At 40.9% G+C, this 14,966-nt stretch overlaps 1 protein-coding gene across 1 annotated transcript in view; it reads right to left on the bottom strand.

The window, feature by feature from the left end:
- Positions 1-672: 672 nt before the first annotated feature.
- LOC148123641 (uncharacterized) overlaps positions 673-14,966 on the bottom strand; it is a 29,543-nt gene continuing 15,249 nt past the window's right edge. Inside the window, exons 4-10 of the mRNA XM_087919152.1 lie at positions 10,303-10,345; positions 6,031-6,173; positions 4,782-4,820; positions 3,097-3,240; positions 1,850-1,894; positions 1,678-1,722; positions 673-736 (exon numbers count right to left, since the gene is read on the bottom strand). Of these exons, the coding sequence (XP_087775278.1) occupies positions 673-736; positions 1,678-1,722; positions 1,850-1,894; positions 3,097-3,240; positions 4,782-4,820; positions 6,031-6,173; positions 10,303-10,345 (523 nt within the window). The remainder of the gene's footprint in view (positions 737-1,677; positions 1,723-1,849; positions 1,895-3,096; positions 3,241-4,781; positions 4,821-6,030; positions 6,174-10,302; positions 10,346-14,966) is intronic.

The following is a 14,966-nucleotide window of genomic DNA, read 5'->3' as shown; positions in this document are numbered from 1 at the left end:
GTAGCTTGAAGCTAATTTTTCATAACCACTAAACATATCTTTGCTTTCTATGTCCCTTCTAACAAAGAAGGCACACAAAAGAAAATCTTCTAGGGAAAAAAATCTCCATTCCTTCTTTATATTTTACATGTTTAGAGAGGAATAGTAGCTTTATTGTTTAATGTTTTATTTTAGATTTCATGCTATTTTAATTATATAATGCTCTAGTAGAGGGCTTTATTAATTTATCAAGCATTTCATTTCTAAAAAGAGTCGTTTGTCCATAAGTTACTGCAGGTTTTCTGAGTATTCTTCAAAGAGTAAATATAGGATCCAATATAAATATAAATACAAATGCAAAAGCAAAATTGAAAAAGCTTCCAATCTGTTAGCATCAGATAGATATAAAAATGATAGGAAATTGCATCCACATGCATGCAACAGAAACATACAACGAATATACACTGAAAGGAGATCTACTCCCTGTTGTAATAGGTGTTCAGTACTCGAGAACTGGAAAAGATAAAAAGTTTTTGCTCTTTTCTATTTTCTTCCTTCCTTTTCCTATTTTCTACCAGAACTTTTTCTTTGTACTATTGAACAATGAAATAAAATGAGATTGCAAGATGTTTTACATATTAAAGATCCTATAAAAGTGGATCTTCAAATGCATTCTGAACCATTCAAAACTTCTTAAAGAGAAACACTCCTGACTTGCACACTGAAGCTACTTCCTTCTCCTTCTGTTTCTGAACCCCTGTTTTTTTAAAAAATTAAAAGCCGAATTTAAGTATTGTTCTGGCAGCAGTTGAATATTTTATTTTCACCTGGTCAGCTTAGCCTACTTGTTTATTTGTTTATTTGTTTGATTTAATTGCCACCCATCTTCTTCCTAAGCAACCCTAGGAGGCTTACGGGGTAAAAGTTAAATATTTCTGAGATGATACCAGTGGTTATAATCAAAGACAAAGTTAATAAATAAAAGATAACCAAAAGATAAAAGATGGGGAGGGATGGAGGAGGATGTACAGCGGGAGAGATGTGGGATTGCCTTTTAATTCACCAGCCACCTCCAGTGTGATGCGCTCTTGTTGGGCCCCAGGCCATCTGGCAGAGTCAGGTCTTCAGCTCTGACCTTAACGAAGATCGGAAGGATGGCAGCCAATCTCACCCCAAGGGTAAGCTGTCCCAGAGGGCAGAAGTCCTTCTCCTGGATCCCAGCAGCCACTGTTCCTCAAGTAACCTGCACCTATGCCATGCAGGGCTTTAGGGGTAATAACCAACTCTTTGAATTACACCCAGAATCAAACCATTCACCAGGGCAGCTCTCAGAGCAGTGATGTAACTTGGGTCACTCTAGGTGCCTCAAGAACTCTGAATTTTTAATTCAGAGCGCTCTTAGAATCTGAAATGCGTTCAGCTACTTCAAATGGGATGCTTTATTATTCCAGATTGTTTCATACTATTACAGTACAGGAGGTGTTAGGGCATTACCATTCTGCATGCAATATATTTTATATTTAGTTTATATATGCGAAAGTTGTTAGGTGTGTAGAGTTGTTAATTTTAATAATGATGAAACTGCAATAGTAACAATATAAATTAGATGTTATTTTAAACAAATGCATTACTTAGAAATAACTTGGAGGAAAAAAGTTCCAAGTTGAAGAAGAGCCCTTGACAAATTGTACAACTTACTCAGTTTTTGGACTGGTTTCACTAGTGCCTGCCTCTTTTTCAGACCTGACAAACAACAGAAGAAGTTAAAAAGAACTCTGCTACAACCTAGATTGCATCCTTCCCAGGAAATATTTTGGTGGAAAAAAAGTTATAAGTTAAAGAACAATCCTTGAGAGACTATACTACTCACTCAGTTGTTGGTGAGGTTTCCGTAGTGGTTGTTTCTTTTTCAGACCTGACAAAGAACAGAAAGATATTTTAACAGAACAGAAGAACAGAGATTACGTCCTTCCTAGTGATACATTATCCTGGGAAGAATAATGGCTCATTTCTTTTCAAACTTCTTAAAATGCAAGGAAGTTTTAGAGTGGTTTTTCTCAACCTCAGGAACTTTAGATGTTAATATTAAGTATGGCTGGCTAGGTAATTTTTGGGAGATGACATCCACATATCTTAAAACAGGGGTGGGCTGCTACCGGTTTGCCCCAGTTTGGGCAAACCGGTAGCTAATTTTCCAGTAGCTATCATTTTTAATGACTGGTTCAGCGAACTGGCAAATCCCACCCCTGGCTGGCCCCGTCCACCCCTCCCCTCCCAGGAGTCTCCATGAGACCCTTTTTGGACGTCAGGTAAGTGCAGGGCCCATATGGAGGCTTGGGGAGGCTCCGGAAGGCTGGAAACATGCCCATTTCTGGCCTCCAGAAGGCCTTCAGAGCCCAGGTAGGCCATTTCGCTTCTCTCCTGGAGGCTCAAGGAAAGCCTCTAGAGTCGAGGGAGGGCAAAAATGCCCCCCCCCGCCATGGTGTAGAAGGCCGACTAGGCCACACCCACCAGGGCCACACCCACCCAGCAACCGGGCAGAGAACCGGTTTTGAAGCCCACCCCATCTTAAAAGCTCTGTGATCGAGCAAAATTCTATAGATAAATTGTCCTCTGGAACATGGCTACCGTGACCTTCAATCTATTGGAGATTTTTTTTTTCCTGGGGAAATTAAACCTAATATCCTATAGTCTGCTTGCCTATAGATAGGGCTAGGAATTTCGAGTGGCATCTCTTAGTATAGCAGCTATGAAAAACAATCCGTTTATATAAATATGATTAAGAAATTCAATAGGAACAGCACTAAGACTTATATGCCATTTCACAGTGCTTTACAGTTCTTTCTCAGTGGTTTACAGAGTCAGTAAATTGCCCCCAATAATCTGAGTCCTCATTTTGCTGGCACTGGAAGGATGGAAGGTTGAGTCAATCCTGAGACGTCAGGATTGAACTCCTGGCAGTGAGCGGTGAGTTAGCCTGCAATACCACATTCTAACCACTGCGCCACCACAGCTCTTTCATAAACTGAATGAAACTATGGGTGGGTGAATCTATGGGTGGATCTATCTTCAAGTAAAAGAATACTATCCCCCACATATAACTCTACAGATACTCACAGTTTCTTTGAACTGCCCTTTTTAACAGGCTCTGGAGCAGGAGCAGGAGCAGGAGCTGGAGTTGGAGGTGGAGCTGGAGGTTCAGCTAGAGGCAGAGTTAGAGCTGGAGGTTCAGTTGCCACTGGTGGTGGTGGCAATATTTCCCTAGGAAGATAATTCAGAAACAGATATGAATCCAAGTTTAAAGGGGTCAATAAAGAACAAAGTGGTGAACTTTTGTTTCCTTATGTGAATCCAGCATTTCAGAATTTCTCTAAATGTGGCAACAATTGTGTAGTTGCTCATAAGAACCCTAAGATGGTTTTGCTGCAAAACCCAGGGCCTCACCCTCCTTGAATGTGAAGTCTAGCTTTTCCAAAACATCTAAGCAGATTCTTCGACCATTTTTCAAGCCTTTGGTTTTTATATACTTTTATTTATTTAATGTTTCTCATTCTGCTTCAGCTTGTTGATTCATAATTCATAGTATGACTTTTAAAGGTTAACTGGGTTAAACTGTTGGACCATGTGTGGGGAGACCCATATTCAAATCTCCACAAATGTCATGGAGTCCTCTGAATGATTTGGTGCAGTCACTTCCTGAGATAAATCTATCTCACAGGTTTGTTGCTGTTGGGATAAAATGAGTGGGGAGACTCCTACTGAGTCCACAGGCAAAGAAATGGTAAAAAATATATATCCAACAAATAAGAACATAAACAAATACGTCTCTAACTTTGGTACTAGAAGTGGATTAGCTTTCTGGGAACACATCTGCTTCATGTCTCTTCTATGCCTCAAGAAACTGTTAACAATCCTACAGGACAGGATGCAATAGAAGAACAAACTCATTTTAGCCAATGTAAAATTTGATTTGTCACTGAACAGAATAGGACTTGATCCCAACATAAAGGACTTCTAGTGCAGTTCTTTTAGAGCCTTAAAGCTTGTACTATTTAAAGGCACATCTTAAAGGCACAGTTGTTTAATTGGTTATGAATCCAAGAGGCATTCCTGCTTTTAAGTTAACCGGTTTTGAAGGATTTACATAAAGATTTTGGGTGGATATATTTATTTAACAATCACTGTTTGTGTGCATGTCTTCATATCAATGTTGACTGCTGGCAAATGTCTGGATTGTCCCTGCAGTTTTCTTGGGAAGATATCAGAAGGGATTTGCCATTGCTTCCTTCCTAGGGCTGGGAGAATGGCTGACCCAAGGTCGCCCTCCTGGCTTAATGCCCAAAGGTGAGACTAGATCTCATCATCTCTTGGTTTTTAGCCTGGTACCTAAACTACTGCAACAACTGGGTCTTCATCAATTATAGCTGTTTCTAACATGTTAATTGAATTAGATCTCCACATTTGGATTGCTAAAATAAGAGGAAAATGTAGTTATATTGAAAAATAAAATACATTATTGCAGAGGATATCTCCTATAATACAGAGTCTAAAATATAAATATATATATATATATATATTTAAATACATTGAAAATTTGAAGAAAATTAAACAAAATACCATAAGTATTCTTCCAATGTTTTGAACTCTGCTCAGTTACACAATTGTGCTGGAAACATTTGTTGGAAACAGTACTCTAGAAATTTCTACATTTCAACAAAAACGCAGAAGAATTGTTGTGGTGCTCTAAATTTTAAACAGGAAATAACATTAGTAACAGTTTTGTGCTTTATGTAGTTACTCACATTCCTTCCACAGGAAGAGGCCCAGGGATTTCTGGAAGTCTGATAAATAAAGAAGAGCAGAAATTACAGGTTTCTTGTGCAGCAATAAGATTTAAGGGTTGGCTTTTCTTTTTGCAATTTGTATGGTTTGTTATTCACATACAAGTCTTGTATGTCAAACAAATCTATTTTCAAAACAATATTACATACATTGGCTCTGCCGTGGTGTAATCCCATATTTAGAGAAAACAGCTATAGCCAAAAAAGATAATTGGTATCCCCAGCATACCACAGAAGCAGTATATGAAGATAAATCCAAATCTTGTAGTCAGCAAGGGCAACATCTCCAACTGCACACATTCTTCATTCTTGCAGATACATTATGGTTTTTTTTCAATGGAAGAAGAAAGAAAGCATTTGTGTGGAATGCCACACATTTACCTCTATAAGAAATATTTGTACGGCTTCCTATCTTAAACAAAATTCTGGGTAGTGATAACAATAAAATTAATAACTATTAAACCATAAAATGAAAACACAAACCAGGCTCCTCAATCATCCCCTTGGGATATTTCACCACCAGATATTCTTTTTCCATCCCTGTGCCTGGGTTTGCTGAATCTTTTGAGGGGAGAAGGTATGAACAGCCCCAGAAAAAGCCGAGCTCCCACTAGATGGCAAGACTTCAAGCAAAGGACCTGGAGGGTACCTACTCTATCAGATCTGGTAGGAAGGACAGACACTGTCAGGGAGACGGGATCCTGCAAATATCCTGATTCCTGCCATGTAGGGATTTAAAAGTGACAACCAGGACCTTGAATTACACCCAGAAGAAAACTGGGAACCAACAGGTCATATAATAGAGGTATAAGATTGGCAAACCTTGAAGTGCATGTGTCACTGCTTTTGGGGCCAGATGGAGCTTCTGAGTTGCCTTCAAGGGCAGTTGAAATGATCTTCAAGGACAGCCCCATGTAAAGCGCATTGCAGTGATCTCAGTTTGAGCAAATCCAAACTTGTTCCAAGAATTTTACAATGAAAGATATAAGGTAGGGATGATTCCCTCTCTATTTTTGTTTTGGTCATGCTACACAGGAGAATTCATTGGAGAATGTAATTACATTTGGAAGAGTTAGCAGTAAAAGGAAGCCAGGCTGTAAATGAACATGGTGGCTTAAATGATGATGATTAAATTCATCACCATCATCATCATCATGCTTTGTGAATTTCTTTCTTGTAATATGTGCCAAAGGGAAAAAAAGAAAAATACCTTGCGTTGTCACGACTGAATATTTCTTCTTCTGAGGATTCTTCAACATGATCTGCATCACTGCTACGTTTTTTCCATATTTCATCAAGAGAGTGATAAATATCTTTAAACCAAGGAGACCTTTCAACAGAAATTGCTGAAGTCTAAGTTGAGGAAAGGATGTGAAAAAATGATAATAAAACTTAAGTCTGAGATTTTAATTTTCATGTTGCATTATCATTTTATTTATATTTCAGATTCAAATTTCAAATTATAGAATGGAGGTTCTTCCTGGAGGAATATTGTGGCTTGCAAATTAGAGCAAACTTGTGGACTCCTAATTAGGTCATGAGTTTTAGCTCCCTCTTCATCTATGATAGAGAATTCTGGAATGTATTTTGTACTTCTGCTAATCAATGTTAATGATCAGTAGAAGTTAGCTGCAGCTAAAAAAAATTCCTGCAGTATTAACATTCCTAAACTTTGCAAGTGGTGTTATGCTTAATACATGTTATTTAATTTGGGTTTAATTATGATGTGTGAAATAATTGTATGCCTTAATGTTGTATGGAAATAAGGCTTTTATCAATTCACCTGGTCCATACAACTCTGGTTAAGTGAATTGTCACTATTATTCATATGGGATCTTTGCAAAAGACCGATCTTGCTTCATGCATGCTATCTCCCACATTAACGAGTTCGACAGAGCTGGAAATGATGCTTGGAAAAACTTGAAAAGCCATGTTTATTCATATTTGGTATATTTAATAAGCCACAAGTGGTTATAGCAAAACTTTTCTCCTAAAAGATGCATTAGCAATAATTTTAAATACACAAAAATACCTAAAGCTGTAAGATGCAATTTATACATTTGACTCAGTACATTCTCACATTCAGGTTTTCCCTTCGTTTTGTGAATCCAGCCATTGGGATTTATTCCATAAACAATTTTCTGGTCATCCACAGTTTGACACAATGTGGGAACTATGTCATAAAAAGTCTTCAAATAGTTCAAAATATTGTGTTATTCCTAAATACTATAGCATATATTTCAACATTTCAAATTGTCAGTCATCTAGAAATCACAGGTATAGGAGAGGCTGGGCTCCTGGACATTGGCTATTACAATTGCCTTCTTCTCATTCTACACAGAGAAGCTAGTTCTGAATTACTTCTACATGAGCAGAAAATAAGGGTGCCTCCTGTTCCTGAAGACAACTGATTGGCTTGTAGGATCTAGAAGAAATGCTAAGAAGCGAGGGAAATTGGAAGATTCAGAAGGAACAGCTGAGAAGCTGCCACCTTTATCCACAATATGGAGTGATTATCCTGCCTGGCTTAAATGATTTTAAACTCAGTGAGTGACTTTAAAACAGGAACAGCTACTTTTAGAGAGAGTACAACAGCTTGCTATGGACTTCAGTTATCAAGTAAAAGTCAACCTATGTTAAACACTGCACCCAATCCTGAAGTTTATTTACTCAGAAGGCCCATTTAGTTTAATATACTTCCAAAATGAGAGGATTATATATTTTTTATTTATTTCAACAAATTTAAGTAATCATCCAACACACAAAAGTGATTTTGGGTAGCTTACAAAATTTTAAAAAATCCGGGGAAGAAGGCAGAGCCTCCTCACTGACGGACCGTAAATCGTGACTCTCTGTGGCTATGGTCCATGCTCTTTCATTGGAGAGCCCCGATCATTATGATTAGGGGCTGAAGCTGCCTTGGAGGGGCGGTGGAATAAGGGGAAGCTGCAAGCCAGGTTGAGGGGAGCCGCATGTCCCCCCCCCCCCGGGCTTGGTCTGTTTCCCCCCGAAGACAACTGCAGTGGCGGTTTAAAATGGCCACCCCGAAGAGGAGGACTCAGCTGGATTAAGATTTGTGCAGGAGGGAAAAAAGAGGTGGATAACATCTGAAGCGGGACAACTGGGAAATACAACTAAATAAAACTACCCCGGGATTAAGGTAATATGGAATTTTTAAGAAAAGAAAAGTGAGCGGCGAAATTACAAAGGAACAGGAAAAAACATAAGAAAATATTTTTGACAGCTAAGCGAGGCTTCAAACTGGGAAAGGAAGAAGCTGGAATTAAAGATTTAACTAAATTGGACTAAAATATTTTGGGAATGAACAGGCATAAAATAAACCTGAATTTAAGCTTGTCAAAAAATAATAATAATAAAGTTTACAAATTGGAGACTGGACTGTGCTGGAATATTGAGGTTTGAAAAACCCTAAATAAAAAAATAGGGGAAAAAGGTGAAGACTTTGTATAATGGAGAGTGCCACCTTTTGACAAAAACTTGAGCTCAAACAAAACGGAAAGCATCCTGTTTCTGAATGAACTTGTGTGGATATAACATTAAAGAAATATTGAAACAAAGTAAGAATCTTAGAAAGTGAAAGCAGAACCAGAATAAAGGAAAAAGCAAGGAAAGACTGACTGTGGGATTGATTAATGTTTTTGATATAGACCCTGGGCTGGAATAACTGAGAACTTTAGAAAATTGAAAGAAGAAAGAAGGAAAGTAAAAGTGTTGTTTTTTGTGTGGACTTTAATGATCATAAAATATAAGGGTGTGTAATGATGATATCTCTTCGGGAATTAAAAATGGAACTTAAAAATATGAGAGAATTACTACAGGAAAGAGGCGAATCACTTTGCTCTGTGTTCGAAAAATGGAAATGACGATTGAAGAACAAGAAGAAAGAGCTTCAGAGGAGGAGGAGTCGACTCATGGAGAAGACATTTTAAAAAGACAATTAACACAAAGAACACTACAAAGAAGTAGGGAAAGAAGGAAGGTTATAAAGTTGAGATTTAAGAAGGCAATCAAAGGGAATACCTGTGAAGTAGGGAAAGGCAGAAAGACCCAGCAGAAAAGGGGAAAGGAAGATATTAAGAAAGAGAGGGATACAAACTGGAATGAGAAAAGATATGGGGAAAAGAGGGGGTGGAGAAGCAGTAAGAAACAGGTGCATGAAATAAAGAAATACGGAAATAGTAAAACGTTGAAAATTGTTTTTTCAGAGATAATGGTTGATGAATTAAAAAGGGGATTCTGCAGGGTGACAGAATAATAAGAATATTTCTGCAATTAAAAATATTCAGAAAATTGGGTAATATTGATACTGATAATCCTTATTAAAAAACAAGGGGGGAAAATATGCTGCGGAATCCAAATGAAAAGATGTAATGATTATTATTTTAACTTCTTAAAAATAATGGTTTATTGGGAATCAAGATGAGAGAATAAAGGTATATTTTAATCATTGAGGTGTCACACTCAAAGCAGTAAAAGGGGGGAAACCTATACTTGTTTTTTTTTTAGTGTTAAAATTTGTATTAAATCTAGAATTTATAAAAAGAATGTGTAATGGAAAGGGAATATGACAGACTAAAGAACCAACTAAATTAATAAGTTAACATAGACTATTAAAAGCAAGGAGAGACAGTGGTAACTTTATTATTATTATTATCATTATTGTTATTATTAGGCAAACTCATATTGTTTATCTTTATTTTTAAAATAAATATTAAAGGATTATATTTGAAATAATTGAAATGAAACAAAAAGATGTTTCGATTGAGAGGATGGAATTAATCTGTTTGTTTCTCTCCTTACTGAAAATTTGGAATGGAAAAGGTCATAATAGAATTAAGTATGCATATATGAATTTATAATTGCTGTCATATTTGTATGTAAAGGTGACGACCCAGAAATATGTTGTCCACTGAAAAGAGATTTTTGTTTTTAATGTGAAAAACTAAATAAAATTTGTTAAAAAAAAATTAAAAATCCACCATTCAGTCACATTATATTATTATTGTTGTCGTTGTTGTTTTTGTTGTTGTTGGTATTATTCACAAAAAACAACAGTGTACACAGGAAACGAGATAACTATGCTGGGTTTTGTATCTCAAATCACTAGTTGAACACTTCCCAAGTCTTTAGGATTGTGTGATCTATCGGCGGATTATGCGAGTGGATCCCAGTAGATTGGCCTTCTGCAGCTGATGACTTCTTCTTCTTCTTCTTCTTCTTCTTCTTCTTCTTCTTCTTCTTCTTCTTCTTCTTCTTCTTCTTCTTCTTCTTCTTCTTCTTCTTCTTCTTCTTCTTCTTCTTCTTCTTCTTCTTCTTCTTCTTCTTCTTCTTCTCCTTCTTTATCATTATTCTAAATTCAGGCTTGCCTAAGCCACATAATACTTATGGGAATGTGTTTTCAGATCCAATAAGAAAATTGAATATAGCCGGATCACCAGTCATTGCTTTTGCCTTTACATACCTGGTTTTCAGGTGTATCTTTCTTCTGTCTATCCAGAAACGTCCTTAAAGAAACAATTAAAGAGAAAAATAGTGAGATCTCAGACTGGATAAAGCCCTGTTGACAATGTTCAAACCAAATACGGCATACATTTCTGTACTGGAGGAATACACAAACTCTTATCATTTAAATGAAAGATGTATTGATCTCCGTTTCTCAAAATGGACTCAAAAGGCCTTTTCAATCACAAGACTCTTCTGTGCATTTACAAACAGTGTGCAGAGCAGAAGAAGCCTTAATAATAACCTCTTATGCTGAAACACACACCTGCAATTGTCTCCAGAGTTTTAAGAATGCAGGTTGCAGGTAACCATGTAGCTATTTGAAATCTTATTTATTTTTTGGCTTCGTTAGCATGCATGTCACACTGGAAATCTGAATTTTAATGTTTGTTCAGCATTAAAAATAATTCAAAGTTGCCAAGAGGAGAAGGGGAAAAAAGGATATGAGGCCAGTTGAGGAACATAACAGGAAGCCAATGCTAAACATATAAATTCAGCCAGCAAAAAATGAGATTATTTGGTGATGTTTTCAGTGTTTACAACTTTTAGATGCGGCATCTTGTGAATTAAAATTTGCTTTTTAGGAGTGAAACTTATAAGTGCATTGCCACTTAATATTGAGGCTGTTCCTCATCAACAGGATTTTCACAGTATGGAATTGCAAAAACTAAGTATCTCCAGGCAAGAGTTACCATTCATTCCATCTGTTCCTTTGGAAGTTTGATGAGAACGGATCTGTTTAATCAAAAAAGAGAGGTGTGATTGTGAGGGATAAATGTAAAGATTTTTCACAATGAGGAAAAAGAATCAATGTCTGACACAGAGAACAATGTTTTCCCCCCCTCTGCTTCTCAGTAAGAAGCTTTTCTTTTTTCTCTATCTTCTGCTTATAAAAAGGTGTGGGGTCTCCAACATGGTCATGGTAAACCTGGTAAGAAGGTCTTATGGACCAAATCAAGCCTACCAGCCAGAGGTTCTGTTATGTCCTGAGGACTCAAGGAGTTCTCACTCAGGTCCACTCACTTTGTGTGGGCGATATTCCCCCATTCCCATTGGTTGGTTCTCCCCAGCAGCCAGCTATAAAAGCAGGCTGCGGGGTCCAACTGGTTGCTGATTGCTGCGAGCCAGTTCCAGGCTTGGCAAGCACGGTCAGCCCTTTATTTGTAAAATAAAGTACTGTTGCACTCATGCTCTGGTTCAGCCTCTCATTGCTCAAACTTAACACTGGCGACGAGGATGGGATGGCTACCAGAAGCACCTTGCAACCGCTGAGTCACTAGCCACCGATCTACAGCCCAGAGAGAGCGATCGGCTGGCGACAAGGGAAACGCTGATCCGCAGCCAGAGAGAGCGGTCAGCTAGCGAAACGAGCGATCAAAAAGAGCAAACGCAGATCCGCAGCCAGAGAAAGCGGTCTGAGTCAAATAGTTAGAAGCGTCTGTAGCCGCTTGTTAGCCTCGCTACGGGAAAGTGAAGCGCTGCGAGCCGCAGCCGCTCTGCATTTGGCGCGAAATTCAAACGGGTGTCATTTGAATTTCGAGCCAGTAGGAATCACAGCACAGCGCTGTAGAGAGTCACTAACGCCCACTTTTGGCGCGAATCAAGACACCTCCAACGGCTAGCAGCCAACGTGGTAACCCAGAGAGAGAGAAAGAGAGGGTAGCAAAAACCTCTCCAGAGCTGATATCACTAGTAACTCACGAGCGTTCGTAGTCCCAGAGAGATTTCTCCCGCAGGTAACCCAGCCGTTCCAGCACCATGAGTTCCAATCCAGTATTCCCGGCGTTTAAACCAGACGAAGAGAAGTGGGAATCGTATAAGAACCGTTTCAATCATTACATCGATGCGGTCGGCCTGTCGGATGCGGGAGAGCATCGGAAAAATCTATTTCCTAATCTACTCGCGGAGCCACCGCTTACGATACCGCTGCAGCACTCGTGGCGCCGAGAGAATTAAAAAACGTTCCGTGGTCCGAGTTGCTTGAGATCCTCACAAACCACTACGCTCCCAGGCCTTCACAAATCGCCAGGAGGTTCACGTTCCGAATGAGGAAGCAATCAAGTAAGGAGACCATCAACCAATATATGGCCGCCCTCAGGACAGCAGCCCTGCACTGCGGGTTTGGAACATACCTGGAGGACATGCTCCTCGATCAATTGGTTTGTGGGGTCAAGGATCTCAACCTACAGAGGCGACTGCTAGCTAAAAAGACCTCAACCTCGCGCAAGCGGTAGAGGAGGCCCTAGCAGCCGAGCTAGCAACGAACTCAGCCACCGAAATTCAGGGCCCAAGCGCCAAGCTAGCAGCGTTCCCAGTCCATTCCGAAGAGGTGGAAGCGGAGGAAGGCCACAACGATGAGAACGATGTCCATCGCCTCACCAATGACAGACGGTCGCAGGTAGGGGCCAAACAAGAATACACCGGTCCACCCAAGCACATCACCCTGTGCCTAGCCTGTGGGGATCACATCAAAGGGCCACCTGCAAGTTTAAAGGAGCCGTTTGCAACAACTGCCATAAGAGGGGCACATTGCGAGAGTCTGCCAAGCCCCCAAAGTGCTGCACAAAGACCCCCATCCTCGCACTCGGGACCACAGAGGCAAGTATTAAACTGTCGCACGCACCGCCTTGCCAGGCGTACTTGCCACTCTGTTAGTAAAATTTCTCTCTCCGTTTCCCTAGAAGGTAAACCGTGCCACATGGAGGTTGACACAGGGTCAGCGCTCTCAATAATCTCGTGGAACACCCTCAAGAGACTCCACCCCAGCCTATCTACTACCCGGCTTCAGAGATGCCAGTTCGGTCTGAAGGACTACCAGGGAAGGCCATTCCCGTGATCGGCAGAGGCAAGTTCTTTGTCAGTTTTAGAGCTTTTAAAGGCCACCTACCTCTAGTGGTAGTTAACGGCAATCTACCCACCTTATTGGGGCTCGATTGGTTTCCCCACCTCGGCCTAGGGTTAACAGGAGTCCATGCTGTCTCAACCTCAGACACTGACTCTTATTCGCTGACTACGCAGATGTGTTCAGCGAGGAGCTGGGGTGTTATAATGGAACCCCCATCTCGTTCACCGTTGACCCCCAGGCAGTCCCAATCAGATTAAAACCACGTAGAGTTCCATTTGCTATTCGACCAAAACTAGACGCTGAATTGGATAAACTACTAAAACAAGGGGTCATTGAGCCAACAGATTTCGCCAAGTGGGAGACGCCCATTGTCACACCCCTCAAAAAAGATGGTAGCCTGAGAATTTGCTCGGACTACAAGACAACAATCAATAAATATTTACAAGTTAGCGCCTACCCTGTGCCCGTCATTCAGCACTTATTGCACACATTCGAACCAGGCAGTATTTTTGCTAAATTGGACATGTCTCAAGCATATCAACAGTTCCCTGTTGATAACCAAACAGCGGAACTTCAGACCATCGTCACTCACAGGGGTGCCTTCCGATGCAAGCGTCTCCAATTTGGCGTAAGTGTTGCCCGGGTATTTTTCAGTCCCTCATGGAGCGGATTTTACAGGGCCTCCCTGGTGTAGTACCCTACTTCACGACATCTTGGTCTCGGCCAGGGACAGACCCCAACTCTTCCAGAGAGTGCGAGCAGTGTTAGAGAGGTTCAGACAGCATGGCCTCAAGTTAAAAAAAGAAAAATGCGCCATTGCCACTAGACAGGTGGACTTTCTGGGTTATAAAATTGACGCCTCTGGCATTCACCCCCTGGAGTCCAAGGTTAGGGCGATCCACGAAGCTCCCACACCGACCTCCAAAACGGAGCTACAAGCTTTCTTGGGGCTCCTAAACTTTTATGCATCCTTCTTGCCCCATAAAGCCTCAGTAGCCGAACCCCTACACAGATTACTAGACAAAAAGTCACCGTGGCACTGGGGGCACAAAGAAGACCAGGCGTTTAACGCCGTCAAATCACTACTTACGTCAGAGGCAGTGCTCATCCAATTCGACCCCAACCTTCCTTTAGTACTGGCAGCAGACGCATCCCCTTTGGAATTGGGGCGGTCCTTAGTCACCGACTTCCGCCAATGGCGCCGAGGCCCCCATCGCCTTTTTCTCCAGGACGCTCTCGGCCACGGAGCGAAATTACAGCCAAATAGACAAGGAAGCCCTAGCAGCTGTTGCAGCCGTGAAAAAGTTTCATGAATTCCTTTTTGGCCACTTCTTGAACTGGTCACCGACCATAAGCCCCTCCTGGGCCTACTGGCCGGCGACAAACAGACACCTCAAGTCCTCTCCCTCGGATGACAAGGTGGACACTTTTCCTAGCGCCTACTCATACAAACTTATCCACCGCCCGGGCAAAACTCTATCCCACGCTGACGCGCTCAGTCGCTGCCCCTTACCCGCTCCGGCTGAAGACCCAGCTCCTGTCAATGCCATTTTTGAAATCACCCAGTTGGACCTGCCCATCACCGCCCTTGACATCGCCGCCAAAACCAAGGCAGACCAAATGCTCGCCCAGGTGCTCGACTGGGTGAGGAGGGGGTGGCCGGGAGGCAACGTTGATAACAAATTCGCACCCTTTAAGACTCGCATGCAGGAGCTGTCCAGTTTGCAGGGTTGCCTACTGTGGGGCACTCGAGTGGTCATTCCGACCTCGCTGCGTGC

Source organism: Pseudonaja textilis, unplaced genomic scaffold (genome assembly GCF_049901715.1).
Source record: "Pseudonaja textilis isolate UNSWEBS1 unplaced genomic scaffold, rPseTex1.2 PTEXSCF30, whole genome shotgun sequence".
NCBI classification, from domain to species: domain Eukaryota; kingdom Metazoa; phylum Chordata; class Lepidosauria; order Squamata; family Elapidae; genus Pseudonaja; species Pseudonaja textilis.
Note: the sequence above shows the minus strand (reverse complement) of the source record. Positions and strands in the feature narration are given on the sequence as shown.